The sequence below is a fragment of the Pan troglodytes genome, chromosome 4 (genome assembly GCF_028858775.2).
Source record: "Pan troglodytes isolate AG18354 chromosome 4, NHGRI_mPanTro3-v2.0_pri, whole genome shotgun sequence".
NCBI lineage: Eukaryota > Metazoa > Chordata > Mammalia > Primates > Hominidae > Pan > Pan troglodytes.
This window is the reverse complement of record NC_072402.2, coordinates 130,848,772-130,872,616: the sequence shown is the minus strand read 5'-3', so window position 1 is coordinate 130,872,616 and position 23,845 is coordinate 130,848,772. Positions and strand designations below refer to the sequence as shown.

General features: G+C 46.6%; 1 protein-coding gene across 1 annotated transcript in view; it reads right to left on the bottom strand.

Annotated features, from left to right (window-relative positions):
- Window positions 1–16,128: 16,128 nt before the first annotated feature.
- The window catches only part of HSPA4 (heat shock protein family A (Hsp70) member 4), a 52,689-nt gene continuing 44,972 nt past the window's right edge, over window positions 16,129–23,845 (bottom strand). The window contains exons 15-19 of the mRNA XM_517930.8: window positions 23,280–23,405; window positions 20,920–21,027; window positions 18,694–18,813; window positions 16,582–16,743; window positions 16,129–16,373 (exon numbers count right to left, since the gene is read on the bottom strand). Coding sequence (XP_517930.2) covers window positions 16,170–16,373; window positions 16,582–16,743; window positions 18,694–18,813; window positions 20,920–21,027; window positions 23,280–23,405 — 720 coding nt within the window. The 3' untranslated portion in view covers window positions 16,129–16,169. The remainder of the gene's footprint in view (window positions 16,374–16,581; window positions 16,744–18,693; window positions 18,814–20,919; window positions 21,028–23,279; window positions 23,406–23,845) is intronic.

Below are 23,845 nucleotides of genomic sequence, written 5' to 3'. Positions count from 1 at the left end.
CAGATAGCCTTTGTGAAGGGCAAGGGAAGGCCAGGCTGACTTCTGCCCCCTGCCCCATTTCACCTCCACCACTGTGACCAAGACGCTCCTGCTACAGCAGAGCTCGGTGCCAAGCCTGAGTGGGAAGGAGGGACACCCTTTTGTTTTATAAATCATTTTTCTGAGGGAAAGCATAAAATTGAACCAGAGCATTTGAGTCAAAATAATTTGAAATGTTTTGACCTAGGGCTGTCAGTGTGGAATGAACAAAGTTCAAGCCCCAGAACAAGCCTCTCTGCACCTAAGGCCAGGCTCTGCTATTCACTGTGATCACCTTGGCACCATTGGTTTATTCAGTGAGCATTTACTAAGCACCCTTGATATCCTGGAGTACAGCAATAAACCAGTTAGATGTGGTTCCTCCTAGAATTTATAGGCCAGCAGCTGCAATACCAGTAACGAAGTATAGACTGTGATAATAATAGCTCTTATTTCCTGAGCACTGACTCTGCAGCAAGCACGATTCTCAGCATTTCACATGGATTAACTCACTTAGTCCTTTAAGGGAAAGTCCTGTTATTATCTCCACTTTATGTATGAGGCACAGAGGGAGTAAGTAGCTTGTCCAAGGTCACACAGCCAGTGAACGGGGAGATCAAGAACAGCCACCCCAGGTGTGTCTAGGTCTGAGGCCTTCCTCTCAATCCCCTCACTCTGCACCTTTTGTGATAAGACCTGTAAAGGAAACGGGGTGATAGAAAAGAGCGATTGGTGAGGCCATTCTTGCAGAGGGAAATCAAGGAAAGCCTCTCTGGGGAGAAACAGAGACCTGAAGGAAGTGAGGAAGGGAGGCAGGACAGTGTGTGTGGGGAGGCTTCCAGGGAGTAGAAACTGCTACACAAAGCCCCTGACTCAGAACCAATCATGGGCACATTCAAGGAATAAAAGGCAGGCTCAGGGAGCCAGAGTCCAGGGGAGAAGGAAGACAGTGGGTCAGGGTGAGGCCAGACCCAGATCTCCTCGGTAAAGAGGGAGGGTTTGATTCAAAGCACACCAGAAGCCACTGGGGAGCATGCTCCGATTCACTTGGGTAGAAGGTGGGCTGGGGCAGGACCTCAGACACCGAGTCACTGTTCCTCACCTACTGATGAGGCCCTGGCCTGTTCCAAGGCCTTTGAGATCACACAAGACAAAGTCTTATTGCTGGTGGAAAACAGAGGCCTGGTGCACTTTCCTGGGCTGTAACAGGAAGAAGCTGGCGCCTCTCAGGATAGTCACTCCCAGGGGTGCCCAAAGGCCGAAGGCAGCACTGCATTCACCCTGGGGTGGGAGGGGGGACACGCAGGTTTATTTCTTGGGTGAGACCAGAGCTCTAGCTGCCAGTGAGAATGCCTCTGAATCCAGCTGGCAGACAACGTGGCACAAGCTCTCTGCCAAACTGGCCTCTCCTGCCACTAATTTCCTATTTGGGGCAAAAAAATATCATTTCCCTCCTGGACCTGCAAGGACCTGAATGCAAATTACACCAGCTTCTGGTTGTGCCTTGAGACTCAAGGCTTCCCTGGGCAGTTTGGAGTCGGGGGCGAGAGGATACATGGATACATGCTGATCCCAGGGAAACTGTGGGTGAATCTTTTGGCCTCAGGGGATCCTCACCTCTCATGCCAAACACTGAAAGGGTTTGCCCCCACACACCCCCCACATAGCTGGACACTGGGCCAGGGCATGTTGGGCTGGAGAAGCAGGCTCAAAAAAAAAAAAAAAAAAAAAAAAGTTCCTTTGAATGTGAATAATACTATTAATAACAACAAAACTTATATTTACTGAGACAGTTTCATTTAATCTTCACAATAACCCTATGAGATAGGTCATATTCTTACGCTCACTTTACAGAGGAGGACATGGAGCCCCAGAGGCGGTAACTTCCCCAAGGTCACACAGACGGTAGAGGCAGGATTTGAACCAGGCCTCGTGCGACTCAAGAGGCTGTGTTCTTTATGCCTCACCAAGAAGCCCGGATTAGGTTTATCTCCCACTGAATGCCAGCGCCTCATGTAACCCGATGAACAAGAACAGCTAACACTGATTTAGGGCTTAGTAGGTGACAGGTGTGGCACTAAGCATTTGCCACGCATTAGCTTGTTCAATCTTCACAGGTGGATTCTATTATTACCCCCAGTTCACAAATGAAGACGCTGAGGTTTAGAGAGGTTAATTAGAGGCTCCAGGGCTGGGTCACAGGGGAGTGGGGATTCAGGCTCAGGGCTGTCTGAGCTACACAGCCAGGCTGTGTGTTTGTTGCTGGGATCCCATTACCCTCAGGTGCTCTGGGGCAGACTGGGACTCCTCATCATCCCACCCAGGGAGGCCAGTTTGGAGCTTTTGGTCATGAACAGGAAAGCTGAGCCTGTCTCTGGCCCAGGCTGAGAGCAGCCATCCTGGGACATGCACCTCCCAGAGAAATTGCTCCAGCTTCAGCTCTTCCAGGCAGGCCAGCCAGCCAGGCTGTGCCAAGGCCAATAAACCCAAAAGAGAGGCCCCAAGCCAGGCAATCCCTCCACGCAAACCCTGATGTTCATGCCTGCAGACCAACTGGTTTCCCACTATCCTCCTGTCCTGTGAGTGACCCAACATACAAATAAGGAAGTAAACTGGGCCAGACCCTACCCCTAATCCTCCTTAAGAAGAACCACCCACCCATGGGAGTCCCCTGCAGCCAACCACAGCCCACACTAGGCCTTGCTCAGCACCCCCAAAGGAGTGGAGGCAGAGTGGTGGGCCGGCAGGTGGACAAGATGTCGGGCAAAGGGCTGCGGGTGCACCAGGACCACCTAAGGGCTAGAATGAGGCCTGCAGAGCTAGCAGGGGCCAGGCAGTGCAGGGACACCGCCCACTCTCCCAGCCCTGACACGGAGGTACAGTCAGCAACTTCCCCCTCCTGATAGGCCCACACCTGGAAGCCACATGGAACTGTGGGTGAAGCAGCTCTGTTGGCTCCCCAGGGCCCCCCAGTGCTCCTGCAGACAACCATCTCCTTCTCCAGCTATTTAGTTCCGCCTTCTCCTTTCACTTCCCTGGTACTAATATCCCACCTGCCGGGTCTCTCCATGTGCCCAGACAGTGCTGAGCCCTCACACGTGTTCACGTTAATCTCCACAATCACCTCAGGAAATAGGAGTATTATCTCCATTTTTACAGATATGGAAACAGAGGCACAGAAAACATAAACGCTTTGCCCGTCATTACCGAGCTTACCTGTGGTGAAGCCAGGATGAGACCACCTTTGTCCCACCGGACACCTCTGCGCCCAAATCTCCCAAGACCGGCCCCCAGGGCAGGTCAGGCTGTGGGAACAAACCTCCTTCCCAGGAAGCTGCACCTTCTAGCTTCTCTCCCTCTCCCTCCTGCCCCACGGGCTTCTTGAGAAGTAGAGGCTCCCTGGGTTAGAAGCTCTTGACTGCCCAGGAAAGCACTGATGCAGAGGCCCTAACTCAGACACTTCAAGCTCCCTGGCTACAGTGCGGCGGCATCAGCCTCCCCAAATGTTGTTTACTAATAAATCCCCGAGAATTTATAATAAAGTTGATGGGGCCTAACTGATGGGCCTAGGACAAAAGGGAGCCAATTACCCAACACTCTCTGCTACAATCTTAAAACAGATGTTTGAGGGTGTAAAATTATGGCTTGTGGTTGGGAACTGCAGATACGATTCCAACCTTCCCTTTTACTGCCACTCATAAATGTTAAATGCGATGAGCTCTACATCTGAAATTCAGTTGTTGCCATTTTGTCCCACGTTTCTGAAGCCAAGGCTACATTTTAGAGTTGATGTCCTCATAATTTACTCAACTCCTGTGAACAACATGCAGAAAAGAACCTTGCACGACACACAGCAGAGGACAGACATGCAGCAGAGCCCAGGCCACCCAGGGCTCAGCCCTGACCACCCCGGTCCTGGGAGGAGAGGTAGAGGGGGTCGCCAGCCCCTGTCTTTCAGAATTTACAGGTCAAGCGATGCAAACCTGGACCAGCAGGCAAGGCCCCTCCCATCCCTCCAGAACCCAGATCAGCCTGATTCTTGGCACGTATATACAGGCCAAGTAGGAGGGTGGGTTCATGCACATTTGGATGTGATTTGCCTATAGGTTCTCTGGAACTTTCCCAGGACTCCCATAGTGGAGGCTCCAGGAAGCCAGTCATGCAACCAGTTCTGCTCCCAAGCCTCCTTACACAACTGCCCATTGAGGAACTGGGGAGACACGGAGGTAGGGAGAACAGCGAAGAGTCTGCCCCAACAATTCTCAACGCAGTTCCTTGGCATTCTTCCTCAAGCCCAGAGCCCTTCCTGGCAGGCCAGCTGCTGCGCCTGCTCCAAGGGCGATCCTAGAAACCCTCAGCCAACACGGCCCTGCCTGAGCATGTGTGCCCTGGAAGTCCCCGAGAAACCCACAGGCAAAGGGGGCTGTAATGGTTTCTGTCCGCTTAAAAAAGATATGTTGAAGTCCTAACCTCCAGCACCTCAGAATATCCCCTTATTTGGAAATAAGGTCTTTAGAGTTAAGTTAAAATGAGGTCATTAGGGTGGGCCCTAATCTAATCTGGCGTCCTTACGAAAAGGGGATATTTATACACAGGGACCTGCAGAGAGGGAAGACTATGTGAAGAGACACTGGGAGATGGCTCTCCATGAGCCAAGGAATGCCTGGGACTACCAGAAGCCAGGAGGGAAGTGTGAAGCCAATTCTCTCACAGCCCTGAGAAGGAACCAGCCCTGCTGGCCTCTTGATCTTAGACTTCCAGCCTCCAGAATTGTGAGAGAACAAACTTTTGTTGTTTAAGCTGCCTAGGCTGTAGTACTTTTTTATGACAGCCCTGCGAAACCAGTACACTCACTATCACTGGGCCATCTGGCACTGACAACACAGCTTTGCACTTGGCCCATTGCAGATTCAGGGCAGAGGCGCATCCACCCTAACATGAGGCTCCACCTCCAGGGCCCAGGAGGGGCCCTAACAAAGTATCCACATGATTCCATGGTTTTGGTGTAGTGTAAACTGGGCCATTTTAACACAAATAGAGCTAAAGAAAAGGGAAGTTTACTCACCATCAGCTCTGCCTATGAAAGAAGAAAAAGGCCCAAGAAAATAGCATGAAGGGGACATCCCCAGAACCTCTAAAGAAACCCTTTAACACACTGCCCAGCTTGTCCCCCAAGGGCCCAGTGTGAAAGGGAGGTAGGGATGTCAATCCACATTTTCACCAGGAGGAGAAAATGACCAATGATAGCACATGTAGGTCCACTAGGAACAAAGTGGGCGCTAAGTAGAAGACACACAAGGGACTGGCCTGAAAGAGCAGCGTCCATGTGTCCTTTTTTTTTTTTTTTTTTTTCTCCTGAGATGCAGTCTCACTCTGTTGCCCAGACTGGAGTGCAGTGGCATGATCTCAGCTAACTACAACCTCTACCTCCCAGATTCAAGCAATTCTCATGCCTTAGCCTATGAGTAGCCTATGAGCAGCTGGGATACAGGTGCGCACCACAACTCCATTTTTGCATTTTTAGTACAGATGAGGTTTCACCATGTTGGCCAGGCTGTTCTCAAACTCCTGACCTCAAGTGATCCAACCGCCTCAGCCTCCCAAAGTACTGGGATTACAGGTGTGAGCCACCGCACCTGGCCCCATGTGTCCTTCCTAAGAACTGTAGCCCTGCTATTGGGCCCTGACCCTGCTGGACTGTATCCTCTGCCACCCGGGAGGGACCTATTCTTCTTTCCCACTTGCGTCAGAGAAAAAGTGAGGTCACACATTATCTGGGAACTGCCTTGATCACTGCTATTATAAATGGGGGCCAACCCTTCCAGGGGCAGCTCAGCCACAGAGCTATTTTACAACAGAATGTGAGACATTAGAGAGGCTCGTTGAACGAGGATAACAGCCAGCATGTCTTATAGTGAGCACTCCCAGAGCCCACTGGGGTCTGAGTCCCCTAGTTCTGCCCTCATCCCAAACCACCTGCATCCTCACAAAAGCCTCTCTTCCTGCAAACCCACCCAGTCCTTCCCCTTAACCCTCAACTCCCTGTCCCTTGAGGGCCAGGCATTGGAGGAGAAGGGCTGTGTCCTAGCTTTAAAACTCACCATGGCTGTCCAGGCGTGGTGGCTTATGCCTGGAGTCCCAGTTACTCAGAATGCTGAGGCAAGAAGATCACTTAGAGCCCAGGAGTTTGAGGATGCATTGAGCTATGATCATGTCACTGTCCTTTAGCCTGGGCAAAAGAGTGAGACCCTGCCTCTAAAACCAAACAAAAACTCAACATGGTTTACCAATACCCTAAGGAAAAAATCAAGGCCCTTTGTCTAGGTACAAATGAAGCCCTCATTTGTCTCAGTATGAAAGATACAAGTGTTCTGAGCCCCAGGATTTCCCTCCATCCAATATTTCAGGCCTCCCTGAGATGTTGCTTACATGGATGACTTGGCTGCTGTCTAACAAGGGGCACCAGGCATCAGCAGGTTCCATAGCCAGGCCCCAGAGCCACAAGCAGCCCCCAAGATGTGCTACACCTGCTGAACTTTCTGACCCACTCTCCTGCCTATTCAAGCGTGCCACACTTAGGCAGCAGTGCCCCCCAGCAAGGGTGCCTGGGCCTAAGGCATTGTGACTCAGGGGCCAGCTCTCTCCATGCCCACACCCAGATGCCTTCAAGCTGCAGGGGCTGGGGTAAGGATGCCCTCCTCCCTCCTGTATCATGAGGCCAGATTCCTCCCCGCCAGGGACCCTTTGCCCTTTCCTAGAATCTGACTTTGCTTGTCACCACCCCATCTCTGATGGTGTCTATCATCTTGAATATCACAAGGCTCCCTTTTCAAGAGCAGCATCCTCCTAACCCCTATATCAAGCAGTGACTGCAAAAAGAAGGTGGGGGAGCCTTTTATGTGACCTCACCCACTGACAGCATCTGTGCTGCAGGCCCCAGCTAGCATCTTGTCAGCCTTATCTCTCTCCTTTCTCTGCCCTGAGCTTTCCACTCCAACTACTGGTCACTCCCTGCATGTCTGTGGTCCAGCTGTCCCCTTTGCCTCCAGCTCCCTCACCAAACCCTCTCTCTACTCACTTATGCAACCGACATGCACTCATCCTTTACCCCCGCGCCGCTCCTGGCTACCTCCTCAGGCTGCTCCCTAGCTCCTTGTACTTCTCTTATTGCTACCTTGCACGTTGATTATTAATTATCTATTTACCTGTAGGCCCCACTAGACGAAGAGCTGACCGCTCAGAGAATGGTTACGAAAGGGACAAACAAGCCAACAAACGAAGTCCAGGCTCCCCATTTGTTGTAACCGCCGGGTCCCCTTCGGTTGCCACGGCACTTGAGGCCAGAAAGTCCTCAGCTCCCAGGTGAAGTCCTCCACCAGCTGCCCATTCCTGGGGGTGGATGCCGTGACAGCCACGCCAGATTGTCAGGTGATACTTATTTTGTAAACTCAAATTAACAGGAAGGAATTTCATTAACAGATAGTGCTGCTTGAGGAGCTCCAATTTAGGGCTTATTTTTAGTGTCCTTAAAAGCTGTGTGGAGCAAGCTGAAGCGCTGGATCTGATTTAATGGAAATTGACTGACATGCATGTCTCACTCGGGTACATCAGAGACCCTGAGGCCTTTCCCTTGGGCTGTGAAGGCCCCTCCAAGCCACAGAGCCATTCTCCACTTTGAGGACAGGGGTGGAGAGGGGCAGACAGGGGTGCAGCTTGGCTTGTGGGTACCATTAGAGAAGGGACCTTAACCTGGCAAACGTCTCCTCCACCCTGGGGAAGCTTTCCACCTGGCCAGGAAAAAGACACACGTGGATAAAGAAGTCACAGACGTGCCAACTACTCAGCGAGGCCAGGGAGCCAGGAGCATCATGGAGATAAGCCAGCCGCCCAGAGAAGAGCTGCTCCACACACTAGCACTGGCCACAACCAAGCTAGGGCCAAGTCACATAGCCCACAAGACACAATGTCCTGTGGTCAGAAACAGTTCCAGAGAAATACCAAACTTTCTTTGGCATTTCTTCAGAAACGCTTGTGCCTCTCCCTCTCCTCCTACTCCTCACCATTGTACTCAGCCTCGCTCTTTCCACCTCCCGCCCACAACCTCCATCACCCGCAGCTGTTTGTGATGTGAATCAGCAGCCCCAGTTATTTCTCCTTTACCCGTCACCCGGACTCTCTATCCACAGAACAAAAGCAGCAGGCTCACCTGGGAGCTTGTTAGAAATGAAACTCCAGGACCCCACTGAAGACCTATGGAATCTGAAACTTGGAGGGCGGGCCCAGTCATCTGTGTAACCAGGCCCCCAGGGGATTCAGACGCACACTCGAGCCACTGCTTTACCTCAAAGGAGAGCCTGGGAGCTGGTCCACAAGGAGATTCCTCCCACCCTTTCTCCTCCGCCTCTCCTGTGTTGTCTCTTCTGCCCATTTTCCAGATTGGGCATTATAGAAATCTGCAAAACAAGATGACCAAGACCGAACTTGTAGACAGTGATGAATGCCAAGGGGCAATCCTCTTTGAAGGAAGGGGGGAACCCTCATACACCAAGAAATCTTGTTTTTTTTTTTTTTTGAGACAGAGTCTCGCTTTGTCGCCCAGGTTGGAGTACAGTGGTGCAATCATGGCTCACTGCAACCTCTGCCTCCCAGGTTCAAGCAATTCTCATGCCTCAGCCTCCCAAGTAGCTGGGATTACAGGCACCCGCCACCACACCAGGGTAATTTTTGTATTTTTAGTAGAGACGGAGTTTCACCATGTTGGCCAGGCTGGTCTCAAACCCCTGACCTCAGGCAATCCACCTGCCTCAGCCTCCCAAAGTGCTGGGATTATAGCATGAGCCACCACACCCTTGTCTCTTTTATGCCATGCATATTTGGCCTCTCCACCACAAGTTAGGCAAGGAAATAAAACTGGGCCTCAGGAGCCTCACACGGAGCCCAGGCATTCTGAAGCTCTTCCTCACTTTTCTACAGCAGATGTTCAGGATTCAGAGGCAAATCGCTGCTTTCTAGGAGTCTCTACCCACAGCTACAGAACTCCACCTTGAACAGGGGTCAGTGTGTTGTTCCTGCTCCTTGCTGAAGCTACTAATAGGATCACACGAGGCTGAGTCCATTGGACTGGCTCAAGTCAAAAGGAAAGAGGGACCTCCGTTCCTCCATCCAGGTGGGATGGATTCACGTGTCACCCCAGGGGCAGGAAGCAGCACTCCCTCCCCATCCGGGGACTATGACCATGTCACACGGGAGGGCGGTACATCTTTGGTTCTTAGGTTGACTTTCTACCTTGTTCCTCTGGAGCCTGGGCTCCTGGTGGGGTAAGGACAAGAAAGGCCAGGAGGCTATGGTAACTCGGACTACTTATGTCTGGGTCAGCTACTCTGCACTTTAAAGGGCAAGTTGCACACCTGTTGTGAGCAATACCTTTATTCTTCCTGTCTTCAGTGCCTTCCGCATGCATCATCTCACATGCCAGACAGGCCTGGTGTTACCCCCGTTTTACAGGCGAAGGAACTGAGGCTCCTATAGGTTGTCTTTCTCAGTCAAAGCACAGTCCATGATAGGCATCTCCTGGGAACTTGTTAGAAATGGACTCTTCGCCGGGCATGGTGGCTCACACCTGTAATCCCAGCCCTTTGGGAGGCCAAGGCAGGTATATCACGAGGTCAGGAATTCAAGACCAGCCTGGCCAAGATGGTGAAACCCCATCCCTACTAAAACTACAAAAATTAGCCGGGCGTTGTGGCAGGCACCTGTAATCCCAGCTACTTGGTAGGCTGAGGCAGGAGAATCGCTTGAACCCGGGCAGCAGAGGTTGCAGTGAGCTGAGCTCGCGCCACTGCACTCCAGCCTGGGTGACAGAGTGAGACTCCATCAAAAAAAAAAGAAAAGAAAAAAAATGGACTCTTCAGCCCCACTCTGACCTGCTGAATCAGAATCTGCATTTTCGCAAGATCCCCAGGTATACTGAGAAGCACTGGGCTGGGATCTACCTGAGGTCTGGGAGCAGTCCAAGATTCTTCTTTTTAACAGTGATGTCAGACTTTGGGTGGTAAGGACCTAAGAGATTAGTAGCAAAAGGCCTACTTTCTTGCTTGAGCCCCTGCTTGCTAGCTTGAGGCCTCTGTTAAACCATACTTATTTTGCTTTTAGCTACCCAGAAGGAGAGGAGGTGGCCGTCTGTGTTCTCCAAACTTCTGGGACTCCTCAAGGAGTGAAGTCTGATCTACGCACGGAACGAACCACCACGGCAAAGGAAGAGCGATGGCGCCCCCATGTGGCAACACAAGCACTGCGATTTCACACAAGACCAAATCAGAATTGGCCGGAGGGGAACGTCAGATTCTTAGGGAGTGTTACTCCAACTAATGCTACACTCAGGGCGACTTCTTGGAAGGCAAAAGCCCCATAGTCTAGCCATACAACTTTCCAGAAAAGTAGCACTCTTCAAAACAGCTGGCATTAAAATTCTTGGCTCTGCCATCCACCCGTTCTGTGAGACTCTCCTCATCCCCAAAAATGGAAGGTCTGATGACTTCAAAAAGAGTTTTACCGTTTTTCCCCTCATTGAAAATAATAGAAAACAGTAAAATACTGCATTTCTGCCTTCAAGTATTCACTGAGCGCCTTCTCCATTCCCTGCTTCTTGCCGGGCTGCACGGAGGCAGCTGTAACCCAGGCAGAGTCCCTCCTTCAGTTGTGGGATGTAGAAGACAAGGACAGGACCAGTCACAGAGGAAAGACCTTCACTCATGCTGCGGCCTCCTTTACCACTGCATGGGCCCTTTCAACTTTCCTAACCCACACAGCTCACCGGCTCCTCATGGCAACCTTACACGGGTCCTACAAAGCTCCCCACTGGCACTCCTGAAAGGTACCCTATAACTGGAACCATCCTTTTGTGGAATATATACTGACCCAGCTCATCCTTAGAAATGCTTTGCTGGGATTTACATCCTGGAAGCTGGGCCACTGACTGGTCTTCCAAGACCATTTGTTTCCAGCTTTCTCTTCTGCAAGCATTAGCTGAGTCTAATTTAAATAATAGATATTTTAAAATACATTTTAAAGTTCATGTAGAAAAAAAAAAACGGGAGACCTCCAGTATGTGGTGAGTAAAGGTCTGCTTACTTGTGGTAAGTACTTGCAGTGCTTTCTCTCCCTCAACTGATCCAGGACTCCAAATCTAATAGTCCATCTGGCCCTTGAAGGATGTAAACCCAGACACACTAGTGAACAGGCCCGATAAAAACACAGCTTTCTGTAGTCTTTTCTGTGTTGTGTTTGAAGCTGGCGAATGCCACTTACGAAGTGAGAGTAAAGAGTCTCTACTCACCCTGTCCTAATGACATGTGCTGAAACTGGAGGAATAAGGTCAGGATTAGCCTGGCACTTGCCCATGGATATTGAGCAAATCTGGAAAGCATTCTGTATTTTTTTAAATACTCTGAGGTCTTTCCTTCCCTGATCCTCCAGAAATTTACACCCTCCTTTATCTTTCCAGATGTGTTGCTTGTACCTCAACTTGGCCATTTTCCCTATTTGCCTCCTAGACTGATGCTTAAGAAGTCACCTCTTTAGTTTCTACACTTCTTGCAACATCTGCTCAAAATAGCAGTTCACAAAAACAGTGGCATTCCAGGTTAGAGGGTCATGGCCCAGGGCTGCCCCAGCCAAAGCCAAGTACATCCAAGGAATGTACTGGCAACTCCAAGATTCCCAATGGTCTCAAGTAAGGGGTGGGAACCATCCCCATTTACACACAGGACACTGCCCAACCTCCTTTCTCGCAGACTGATGCCTCATTTCAGAGGCCAAGCTTCTTGACCAAGTACTCAGCACCTGCAGCCTCACCTCAAGCCCCTTCACCCCACCCAGCTCCCACCCTGCTGAAGCATCTAACCCTGCTGGCCACTGCCACATCTCACATCTCTAGCTCCCTTCCTCCCAACATGCTTTATGCATCATAACTCCTCTCTGGCAGTTCCTTCTTTCAAAGCTTTTACTTCCTCTTCCTAACACATCTCAACACAAGCCTTCATCCCGTCAATGAGGAACACGACTCCAGCCCCAAAAGCTTCCATCCACACCCACCTGGAGCTTCGATGTCTCAACCCCACCCAGGAAAACTTCTCAATCTAAACTCCCACCACATCTCCAATGACTCAAGACTAGAAGCTCCACATGTACAATCATATCCCGTATTCTAGGTTTGAAACCTTGGAGCCATTCTTCTTAAAACACACTTCTAGTTTTCTTAACATTATAAAATTCCTAAATGCTTTTATTAGTGACAGGAGGCGGTGGGGGGTAGGGGCTTGTCTCCCCATGTTGCCCAGGCTGGTCTTGAACTCCTGGACCCAAGAGATCCTCCCACTTTGGCTGGGATTACAGGCATGAGCCACCATGCCTGCCCTAAATGCTTATTGTAGCAATCTTTGAAAACAGAAACAAGCAAAAATAAACAATCACCCACAATCCCACCCTAAAAACCACTTCATCTGGGAAAATCCTTCTGGCTTTTTTATTGCAAACCCATTTAATGTTCTTTCAAAACATGAGAGGCTATGTAGTTTTATAACCTACATTGTGTGTGTAAAAATGTAGGCCGGGCATGGTGGCTCACACCTGTAATCCTGGCACTTTGGGAGGCCAAGGCGGGCAGATCACAAGGTCAGGAGTTTGAGACCAGCCTGGCCAATACAGTGAAACCCTGTCTCTACTAAAAATACAAAAATTAGCAGTGCATGGTGGCGCACGCCTCCAGTCCGTTACTCGGGAGGCTGAGGCAGAAGAATCACTTGAACCCGGGAGGCAGAGGTTGCAGAAAACCAAGATCCCGCCACTGCACTGCAGCCTGGGTGACAAAGCGAGACTCCATCTCAAAAAAAAAAAAAAGTAATACACACCTTTCTATTAAAGCCACTTAAAATTATTGAAATAGATCAAGTGTGCATGAGTACACTATCAAAAGTCAGATCAAAAAACAAGCATCACCAAGCCTCACATCATCTTGTCACTACTCCACAAAGAGTAACTATCCCAACTTCTAAAGCATGGTTTTGAGCTGGAACCATGCTTACATCTTCCCTCTTCCTGCAGGTACCAAAACCAGCAATTTCCCCCTTCATTTGGCTGTCCCCTCAAAGGTGGACTAAGTCCCACTACCTCCAACAACCCCCAGGCCCCCTGTGCCCCTGCAAAGCAGCTCCCACTGCCCCACAACAGAACCCTGATCTCTCAGGCCCCCACCTTTTATGGAGACAGGGTATCACTTTATCACCCAGGCTGGAGTTGCAATAGCACAATCTCGGTTCACTGCAGCTTTGACCACCTGGGCTCAAGTGATCCTCCTGCCTCAGCCCCCCAAGTATCTGGAATCACAGGTGCACACCACCACACCCAGCTATCTCAGCTCTTTCTACCACATCTAACAATTCCCCTACAGAAACCACTTACATGCTCAGGAGGAAACCAAACCTACTAGACACACGTTTCTCAGACACATGGCTACAATAGGCCCTGGGTAGGCCCTGGCAGGTAAGCTGCTCCTACAGCCAGAGGACTAGGACTGTGTAAGGGGCATGACCCAGGGAACAAGACCCCTGACCCCTCCTCATCTAGACCCATGCCTTATCCAGTTAAGGTCTTTTTCACTGGCTTAATGCCCTTTAAACACCCATCACCACCACATACATACACCAACACACATTCCACACAGCCACACCACATATCCAGTGGCGCCAACTATTCTAGCACACTCTGGACCGTGCTGTTCTTTGGCCAGGTGTAAGTCCTAGCACTTACCTTTATGCCATAACCCCCGCCTTCTGCTAACAAAACCCTCAAAGTAAGGCCCAGTCACAGGAGCAAGACAAGGATTCCTAACACCAAAGGAACTGAGCCAAGACTCAACTGGAGAGTCTGAGTACAGAAAAATTAGGCAACATTTTCTCACAAAGTAGGCAGTGTGCTTCAGCTGTCACTCTTCAGGCTGGAAGTCTTCAACGGATGTTAAGTGAAATTTAGCTCAGAGGGTTCCTACTCCTAGAGAACATTTTTATTGAAAACACACCCCCTGCCCCCACCCCACACACACATACACACAGACACACACACCCAGCAGCCTTCATTATGGAATTAAGGAAACCATTCAAGTGTAAGACAGGTTTATTTTATTAGTTTTTCCTAAACTTGTCTCATGTTTACTGAATGATTTTCTTAGTGTAAGAACGTGACCTGGAGCTTTAACAAATCAGTTTGGATAACACAACCTGGATAAATGCTTGTCTGTACACAAGCCATCAATTACCACTCTCTGTCCTGGCCTCCATGAAAATCCAATTGGTCTTAAAGCCTGTCTAAGCAGAGAGCAAGCAGACCACATCATCGTGTTTCAACTTCAAATTCACCCCCATCCCAGCACCCACACCCTTCCCCACACACACACACACACACACATCAAAAAAAAAACAAAAAAAAATTTTTTTTTTTTAAGAAGAAATGGCCATTACGGTCTGGGCCAGTTGTAAAGGGTTGGCTTAATCCTGCAGCCAGCACTTTTAAAATAGCTACTGGCTTCACAGCAGGCCAGCTGAAACTCTTGAAGCATGGCATGACAGGTAGAGAACAGAGGATGTGCTAAGAACCTGGCCTTGTTGTGGTGCCTCGAGGCCTCCATGCGTGCTTACACACCAACATAAGTATACTTTCCCCTTCCTCCTCCTAAGCAATTGTTCTCCATTGCACTTTAGAGCCTGTAACACTCAAACTTTTCAATGTTATCTAGAGATGGACAAACGCTTAATTCTAACTATGCAAGATAGCATCTTATTTCTAACAACATAGGCCAAAAGTAACAGAGAGGCACTCTGTTATACAGAATATCAATTTTTACAAAGATTCAAAATATTACCAACAAGCCCTGTAACAGTTTCTTAAAGCAGGTACCAACTCTGGCCTCAAACACAGGCTTCCCTTGGAGTTTCCAAAATGCCTCACTCCTGTCAACACTGCCCCAAAAAGCAGTCAGAGGAATGCTTTGGTATACCTGACATTGGCCACACAGTTAAGAATGAAGTGTTGTTATAACATCAGGCACCACACTTCTTTAACACTAATTTCAGACTCATCCAGTACAATCCAGTGTATCTTAGTTTTTTTGCATCATCTGTCAGCTGCTTAACACGTACAAATTGGCAGGTTCATGACAGATATTAACACTTAACACACAAGTGATTGTGAATGAGCTAAAAAGAACTTTTAACTCTTGTTCTAGGAGTTCAAGCTATACCTCAAAATTATACAGAACATCTCCCACCTGAATAAACAGGCCAGGATACAAATCTTTACACCAAAATTAACAAGGATTTAATTCCTCAGTTAAATTTACCATGGCTATATCCAACAGTATATCTACCCAATTCTAATCTTCTGAAAATTATTTAGACCTTGATGCTTGGGGTATTCATGAACATACTTTCAGGAAGAGCCTCCAAGTTTAAAGCCCTCAGTTAACAACTTACTCTAGGCAAGGGGGTCTATTTTCCCAAGAGAAGTACATGGCATTTATAATGGGAGCCCTTTTATTGGGAGAGAGGGAAGAGAACACAGGTGAGGGTGAAGGTGAAATATGAAGAAGCTCAGAGCACACCTTTGTTCCTCTGCCGTGTTAATCCATGCCGTGCCATGCTCCAGCCCTCACAAAGAGGGGGACCCCATCCCCACACCAGGCAGGGAGCCTTTAAAGCAATCTCCACAACAGATTTTTAAAGCATAATTAGAGCTCCTGCCATGTAAGTCATAATGAAAAGTCTGCTGGATAGCTAGAGCTGTAGCTATAGCTCAACTTTCCAAAACAAACTTATTCTTGTAGACACATGGTTAAACATAAAGGAGTGAAGCATAAGCTCAGTAAGACTAACTGGGCTTCTAAATAGTACCATTATGAAAAAGATACAATGCACTTAATTTCTGTATCTAACTATTTAGAAGTCAAAATGCTCCATACATTACCTATTTCCCCTCCCCGAAAATCCCCTAAAAACTGACTAAGAAATCTTCAGTATTCACTTGCGCTAGTTGATATTTAGAACAAAGTTGACAACTTAAAGCTTTATAATAGTCTGTTTTAATAGAAACAAGTGTTGGAATCAATCAATGTCCATTTCAGGAAGCTTCTTGTCTGAATCCGAAGGCACAGCTGTGTCTGTACCCTGCTCAGCAGGCTGGGGGCCTGGGTTGTCTCCTTGTCCATCCACTGGTCCATTCTGCTCTGCGTTTTTTTGTTCCTCTTTTGGAGGTTCCACTTTGGGTTTGGGCTTTGAAATTATAGGGCTACAAATACTTGTCAGCTCCTGGAATGGGTAAGACAGAAAACTGTGGTTTCTTATAAAATTAACAAATTTTACAAGCCATGCTAAACCCAAATCCACCCTCTCCCACCACCCAATCCTCAACCTAGAAGCTAAAACACTATAATAAAGTTCCCTCCTAAGTGTCACTTGAGGACTATTAATAATAAGGCTGTCAAGAAAAGACTATTTAAAAAAAGTCTTAAATTACCTTAATTTTAGCTTCAATCTCTTTTGACTTGACAACTGGATCCATGGTCAAACTCTGCTTGTTCTGCAGATTTAGCTTGTTATTCATCCACTCCATTGCTTCATTTGTGCTTTTTTCTACCTTTGTCATGTCAGCAGCATCCAAATGATCATACTGGTCCTCCTGCAACCAGGAGACAGTCAGACAAGTGCTAAAAGGGTGATACCCTCCCTCCCCGCAACTACTGTCTAGTTTCTGCCATTTTTCAAAAACTTATAATCTTTCAAAAAATAAAGCATATTTAGCCTCACAATCTGAACAGAATTATTCAAAAGAAACCTAACCACAATTTTTGAATACACTCAGGATAGATTTAAATTTTAAAGGTCAAGAAAATTCATAAGGTATCAATTAAAAGGCTTCAACAAGATAAACAGCAGCACCCGATTTATACAAAATCTTAGGAAGATAATTTCACAATGCAAAAAAATTACATTAGATATGAAAGCTGAAGTTTCAGCATGCTAGTTCGGAACCAAAACTATAATGAATACTATTTTTAAAAGAAGGCCTTTGACGTGAACCCAGGAGGCGGAGCTTGCAGTGAGCCGAGATCACACCACTGCACTCCAGACTGGGCAACAGAGCGAGACTACATCTCAAAAAAAAAAAAGAAGAAGAAGGCCTTTCGGGCTAGGCGTGGTGGCTCACGCTCGTAATCTTAGCACTTTGGGAGGCTGAGGCAGGAGGATCGCTTAAGTTCATGACTTCAAGACCTGGACAACACAATGAGCCCATCTCCACAAAAAATACAAAAATTAGCCAGGCATGAGGGCCATGTGCCTATAGTCCCAGCTTCAGGAGGCTGAGGCAGGACAGTCACTTGAGCCCAGGAGGTTGAGGATGCAGTGAACTACGATCACACCACTGCACTAGAGCATGGGCAACAGACTGAGACCCTGTCTCACAAAAAAGGAGGAGGAAAAAAACAAAAAAAGGCAGGGAGTGATGGCTAATGCCTATAATCCTAGCACTTTGGGAGGTCGAGGTGGGTGGATCATTTGAGCTAAGAAGTTCAAGACCAGCCTGGGTAACATGGTGAAATGCCATCTCAAAAAAAAAAAAAAAAAAAAAAAAAAAGACAACCCTAGTTGGGTGTGGTGGTACGTGCCTATAGTCCCAGCTACTTAGAAAGTAGCTGAGGCAGGAGAACTGCTTGAGTCAGAGAGATTGAGGCTGCAGTGAGCAGTGAGCCGAGATTTCACCACTGCACCCCAGCCTGGGTGACAAAGTGAGAACTTGTCAAAACACAAAAACAAACAAACAAAAACCAACAAAAGCTCAATTTATCATTCAAAGTTTCTTACACTAACAATATGTCAAGAACCTGGGGTATAATGTCAGACTTCTGGCTAAATGACAGTTCTCCCAATTTAGTGACCCTGAATGTTGCTTAAGGAAAGTGAGGCTTCAATAAGTTGGAATTTATCTATAAATGTTGATACCACCCCCTACCTTATAAAGGTACTGTGTGGATAATTACTGGCCTCAGGTGTTAGAAAGACCAGGATAGTGCATGTTAAGTCAAACACCAACGAAAAGGAAACTGAACAACACTGTTCAATTCCAGATTCCACCTATTAAAGAGATACAGCAAATCCTATGGTTCTTATTAAGTCGCTATAAAACATTACACATTACATTAATATCCAAAATAAAAAGTGCTATTAAACAAGTTAATGAGAACAAGAGAAAAAAATGGTATGTAAATGCCTCAGAAGTTAACTTTACGGCCGGGAGCAGTGGCTCACGCCTGTAATACCAGCCAGCACTTTGGGAGGCCAAGGCAGGTGGATCACTTGAGGTCAGGAGTTCGAGACCAGCCTGGCCAACATGGCAAAACTCCATCTCTACTAAAAATACAAAAATAAGCTGGGCGTGGTGGTGCATGCCTGTAATCCCAGCTACTCGGGAAGCTGAGGCAGAATTGCTTAAACCCAGGAGGTGGAGGTTGCACTGAGCCGAGACTGTACCACTGTACTCCAGCCTGGGCAACAGAGCAAGACTCCGTCTCAAAAAAAAAAAAAAAAGTTAACTTTACTAAAATAAGAGTAGGACAAAGAAAAAAGTTACCTTGTTTTTGAAAGAGCTGATTATTTTCATATACTGTTGGATCTGTTTCCCTAGTTCTTCAAATAATTTTGGTCGTTCTTCGGATTCCTGGAAACGTATCTTAATAGGTTGACCTAGATTCTTAACAGAAGAATACACAGTCTTCATATGGCAGTTCAACGATCCAGAGTACTGATTCCACTAAAACTAGTGATAAAGTACATTTAATCTCCGTGTGCTATATATAAGAAGTTAAATATATTTCTCCAGGCCTTTGGAAATATGAAGCTACTTCAGGAGGGGAATGAAACTATACCTCAACACTGATCCATCTGGAATCGCTTCAATTTGTCACCTGAGCCCTCAAAACACAGCAGGGAGACCACCAAAAATTAGGTGCCTCCTAATAGAGATACACAGTACTAAATATAAAGTATACTTGCCAAAAATAAAAAATGTTTTAATTTAAAATCTTAAACACCTGAATCTGATGGAGCCTCTAAATGTAACCATCAATTTAACAAATAATGTTAAATACCACCAGGGAGGTGAAAATCAGCAAAATCCAACTAGAGGAAAATCCTACAGGACCAATGATCCCATTTCCTCATAAACTAAACTAAGGAAAGGGTGGGGCGACATGGGGAAATAACGGAAGAAGAACTATAGACACAGTTATAAGCGACATCAATAAAATCTGTGAGCCCTATACGGATACTGATTCAAACAAAAAAATCATTTATGAAATAACTGGAACTTGAAAACTTAATACAACAGTGATATTAAGATGTGCTTGGTCAGGTTCGGTGGCTCATGCCTGTAATCCCAGCACTTTGGGAGACCAAGGCAGGAGAATTGCTTGAGTCCAGGAGTACCCATACCAGTCTGGGCAACACAGGGAGACCCTTTCCCTACAAAAAAAATTAAAACAGCCAGGCGTGATGGCGCACAGCTGTAGTCCTAGCTACTTGGGAGACTAAGGCAGAAGGACCACTTGAGCATGGGAGGTCGAGGCTGCAGTAAGCCGTGATAACACCACTGAACTCCAGCCCGACTGACAGAGTGAGATTCAAAATGGCCCAATTCCACAAGAAACCAAGTAATCCAGAGCTAAATTTAAAGAGAAATGTAAAAAGTTCATTCTTGTGCATCTGCAACCTTTTCTGAACAAAAGAATTATGTAATTCTTTCATTTTTAATCCTAATGTTAAAAGATCAGATGCTGGGACTACAGGCACCCGCCACCACGCTTGGCTAATGTTTGTATTTTTAGTAGAGACAGGGTTTCACCTTGGTCTCGATCTCCGACCTCATGATCCGCCCGCCTAGGCCTCCCAAAGTGCTGGGATTACAGGCATGAGCCACCGCGCTTGGGAGGCTGAGGCAGGAGAATGGCGTGAACCCGGGAGGCGGAGCTTGCAGTGAGCCAAGGTCACACCACTGCACTCCAGCCTGGGCAACAGAGTAAGGCTCCATCTCAAAAAAAAAAAAAAAAAAGATCAGATGCTTTAAATACAAAACCAGATGCTTTGGCTAGGCATGGTGGCTCACACCTATAATTCCAGCACTTTGGGAGGCCAAGGCATGCAGATCACTTGAAGTCAGGAGTTCAAGACCAGCCTGGCCAACATGGTGAAAAGAAACCCTGTCTCTACTAAAAATACAAAAATTAGCTAGGCATGGTGGCACGCGCCTGTAATCCCAGCTACTCTGGAGGCTGAAGCATGAGAATCCCCTGAACCCAGGAGGCAGAGGTTGCAGTGAGCCGAGACTGCGCCACTGCACTCCAGCCTGGGCAACAGAGCAAGACTGTGTATTTAAAAATAAATAAATGAATAAATAAATAATAAATAAATAAAATAATAAAAAATAAACCACCAGATGCTTTGCTTTTATCAAGAATCCAAACTACATAAACAGAAACAGCCCTGCTCCAGCTGCATTCCCTGTGCCTTTAGGGCAGGTACTAAGTCTTGCAGTCATTTTATCTCTTGACACCAAGAATGCACTAAACATCCAATTCAGTGAAACATTACAAACCTAAAGTCAATTTTCAGAAAAATCATTTTGTTATTACAAGGTTCTAAAAGTGAGAATGATAATGAGCCTAAGTCATAAAGGATTTATTTTAGTTCATCAAACATCATTTTCAGTCTGTCTTTACTTGAGAATTCCTCCCAAATTTGAGCTCCTCAGAGGAAGCTTCAACAAGGGTTCTGGATACCTCTGCTCTCAAGAATCACTTACTTTTAATTCAGCCAACTTATCAACATAAACTTGCTTTGGCTGGTCTTCTCCATCCTCATACAACCAATTTTCAGTATCTTCCAGTTTCAAAGTAAAACTGTTACGATCCTAATGATAAAGAAAATATTATAATTAGGTCAATCAAAAATTACATCCCCAATACAGTCAGAGGCATAGAATATAATGATGTATCTGAGATTTGCTTTAAAATACAGAGGGCAGCCAGGTGCAGTGGCTCACACTTGTAATCCCAGCACTTTGGGAGGCTGAGGCAGGTGGATCACCTGAGGTCAGGAGTTCAAGAACAGCCTGGCCAACATGGTGAAACCCCATCTCCACTAAAAATACAAAAAAAATTACCCGGGCGTGATGGCAGACACCTGTAATCGCAGCTACTACAAAGGCTGAAGCAGGGGAACTGCTTGAACTCAGGAGGCGGAGGTTGCAGTGACCCAAGATGGGGCCACTGCACTCCAGCCTGGGCAACAGAGCAAGGCTCCATTTCAATAAAAATAAGATAAGATACAGGGGGAGTAAGGAGATGCGAGATACAGAAAACAAGGATGGCAAATGTTGGTCTACTTGATAGGTATGGGGAGTTTTATTATATTATTCTCCCTGCCGTGGAGGGCTTTCGGTAAGTTAAAAAATTTCAGAATAAAAACTGCATGTAAAAGCAAGTGCAGCCGGGAACAGTGGCTCACGCCTGTAATCCCAGCACTTTGGGAGGCTGAGGCGGGTGGATCACCTGAGGTAAGGACAGACTAGCCTGGCCAACATGGTGAAACCCCGTCTCTACTAAAAATACAAAAATTAGCCAGGCATGGTGGAGCATGCCTGTAGTCCCAGCTACTAGGGAGGCTGAGGCAGAAGAATCACTTGAACCAGGGAGGCAGAGGTTGCAGTGAGCCAAGATCGTACCACTGTACTCCAGCCTGGGCAATAAGACCGAAACTCCATCCCAAAAAAATAAAAAAATAAAAACAACTAAGTACCCATCAACCAATGAGTAAATAAAGAAAACATGGTAGACCGGGCACGGTGGCTCACGCCTGTAATTCCAGCACTCTGGGAGGCCGAGGCAGGTGGATCACGAAGTCAGGAGATCGAGACCATCCTGGCTAACACGGTGAAACCCCATCTCTACTAAAAAAAAATACAAAAAAAAAAAATTAGCCAGGCGTGGTAGCAGGCACCTGTACTCCCGGCTACTCGGGAGGCTGAGGCAGGAGAATGGCGTGAACCTGAGAGGCAGAGCCTGCAGTGAGCCAAGATTGCGTCACCGCACTCCAGCCTGGGCGACAGAGCGAGACTCCGTCTCAAAAATAAATAAATAAAAAATAAAAATAAAATAAAGAAAACGTGGTATATACACACCATGGAATACTACTGAGTCATAAAAAGTAGCAAAATGTCTTTTGCAGCAACTGGATGGAGCTGGAGGCCATTATTCTAAGTGAAGTAACTTGGGAATGGAAAACCAAATACTGCTATGTTTTCCCTTATAAGTAGGAGCTAAGCTATGGAGCATACGCAGAAATATAATGGACTTTGGAGACTCAAAAGCGGGAGGACAGAAGTGGGGTGTGGGATAAAAAAACTACCATCTTAGGTATGATGTACAGGACGTGGATGACAGGTGCACCAAAATCTCAGAATTCACCACTATATAATTCATCCATGTAACCAAAAACCACCTGTACCCAAGAGCTATTCAAATTTAAAAAAAAAAAAAAAGCTAAAAATTCTGAGTTACAATAAACAGGAAAAAGTGAGCTTTAACAATTTAAAGAAAAATACAGGCTGGGCGCAGTGGCTCACACCTGTAATCCCAGCACTTCGGGGGGCCAAGGCGGGCGGATCACCTGAGGTCAGGAGTTAGAGACCAGCCTGATCAACATGGAGAAATCCCATCTCTACTAAAAATACAAAAATTAGCCAGGCTTGGTGGCACATGCCTGTAATCCCAGCTATTCGGGAGGCTGGGGGAGGAGAACTGCTTGAACCTGGGAAGCGGAGGCTGCAGTGAGCCGAGATCACACCATTGCACTCCAGCCTGAGCAACAAGAGCAAAACTCTGTCTCAAAAAAAAAAAAAAGAAAAGAAAAGAAAGATACAAGATAAATAACAATATTCGAATGTGTCAAAAGTGATTTGTGAACGTGATGCACAAAGACCAAACCTTACTAAACACTGTACTAATAGAGAAATATATTAAAAAATATAAAATTTTGCCCCCCCCGAAAAACTCCATTTTTAATAATTCTACTATACACATATAGCTGCACACTTCCCTTCTAACCCACTTAAAGATGTTCACAGAAGACACACAGTAGTTAGGCATATTGTGGCAGACTTACATCTTCACTCACAAACTTCTCATATTCACCACTAAGCTTGTCTCTCATTTCATACACATATTCCTCCACTGCGTTCTTAGCATCATTCCGCTCCTTCTCCAGTTTATCCTGCATGATCATCTTACCCTGAGAATAAATATTATGTATAAATCAGACATTAGGACAACTAATTTCCTCTTAAATACCAATATAATTATAAAAGTAGAGACTCTTTCTTCCCCAAATCCTTTTAGTTCTGCAAGTCACATAACAAAGGTAAGTGGGAAGACTAATCCTTGACAGACTTTGAATATCAAAAAGAGTTTTGTGGGTGGGATTAAAAAAAAGAACAATAGAAATATCAAGGTGTAGACACTCAAAAGCAAAATTAAAGAATTTAAGACAAGAGAAATTTAAAAAACTATTGGTTCAATGTCACTAAGTGATATCCTCTGCTGTATTATTATGAGATAAGAAAAATCAAATTCATTCACGCAGTATAAATGCTGAAGTTTCCATAAGACAAAACTATTCTAAGATCCAGTGGAAACCTGGTAAGAAACCTCATAGACAAAAATTAATTCAAT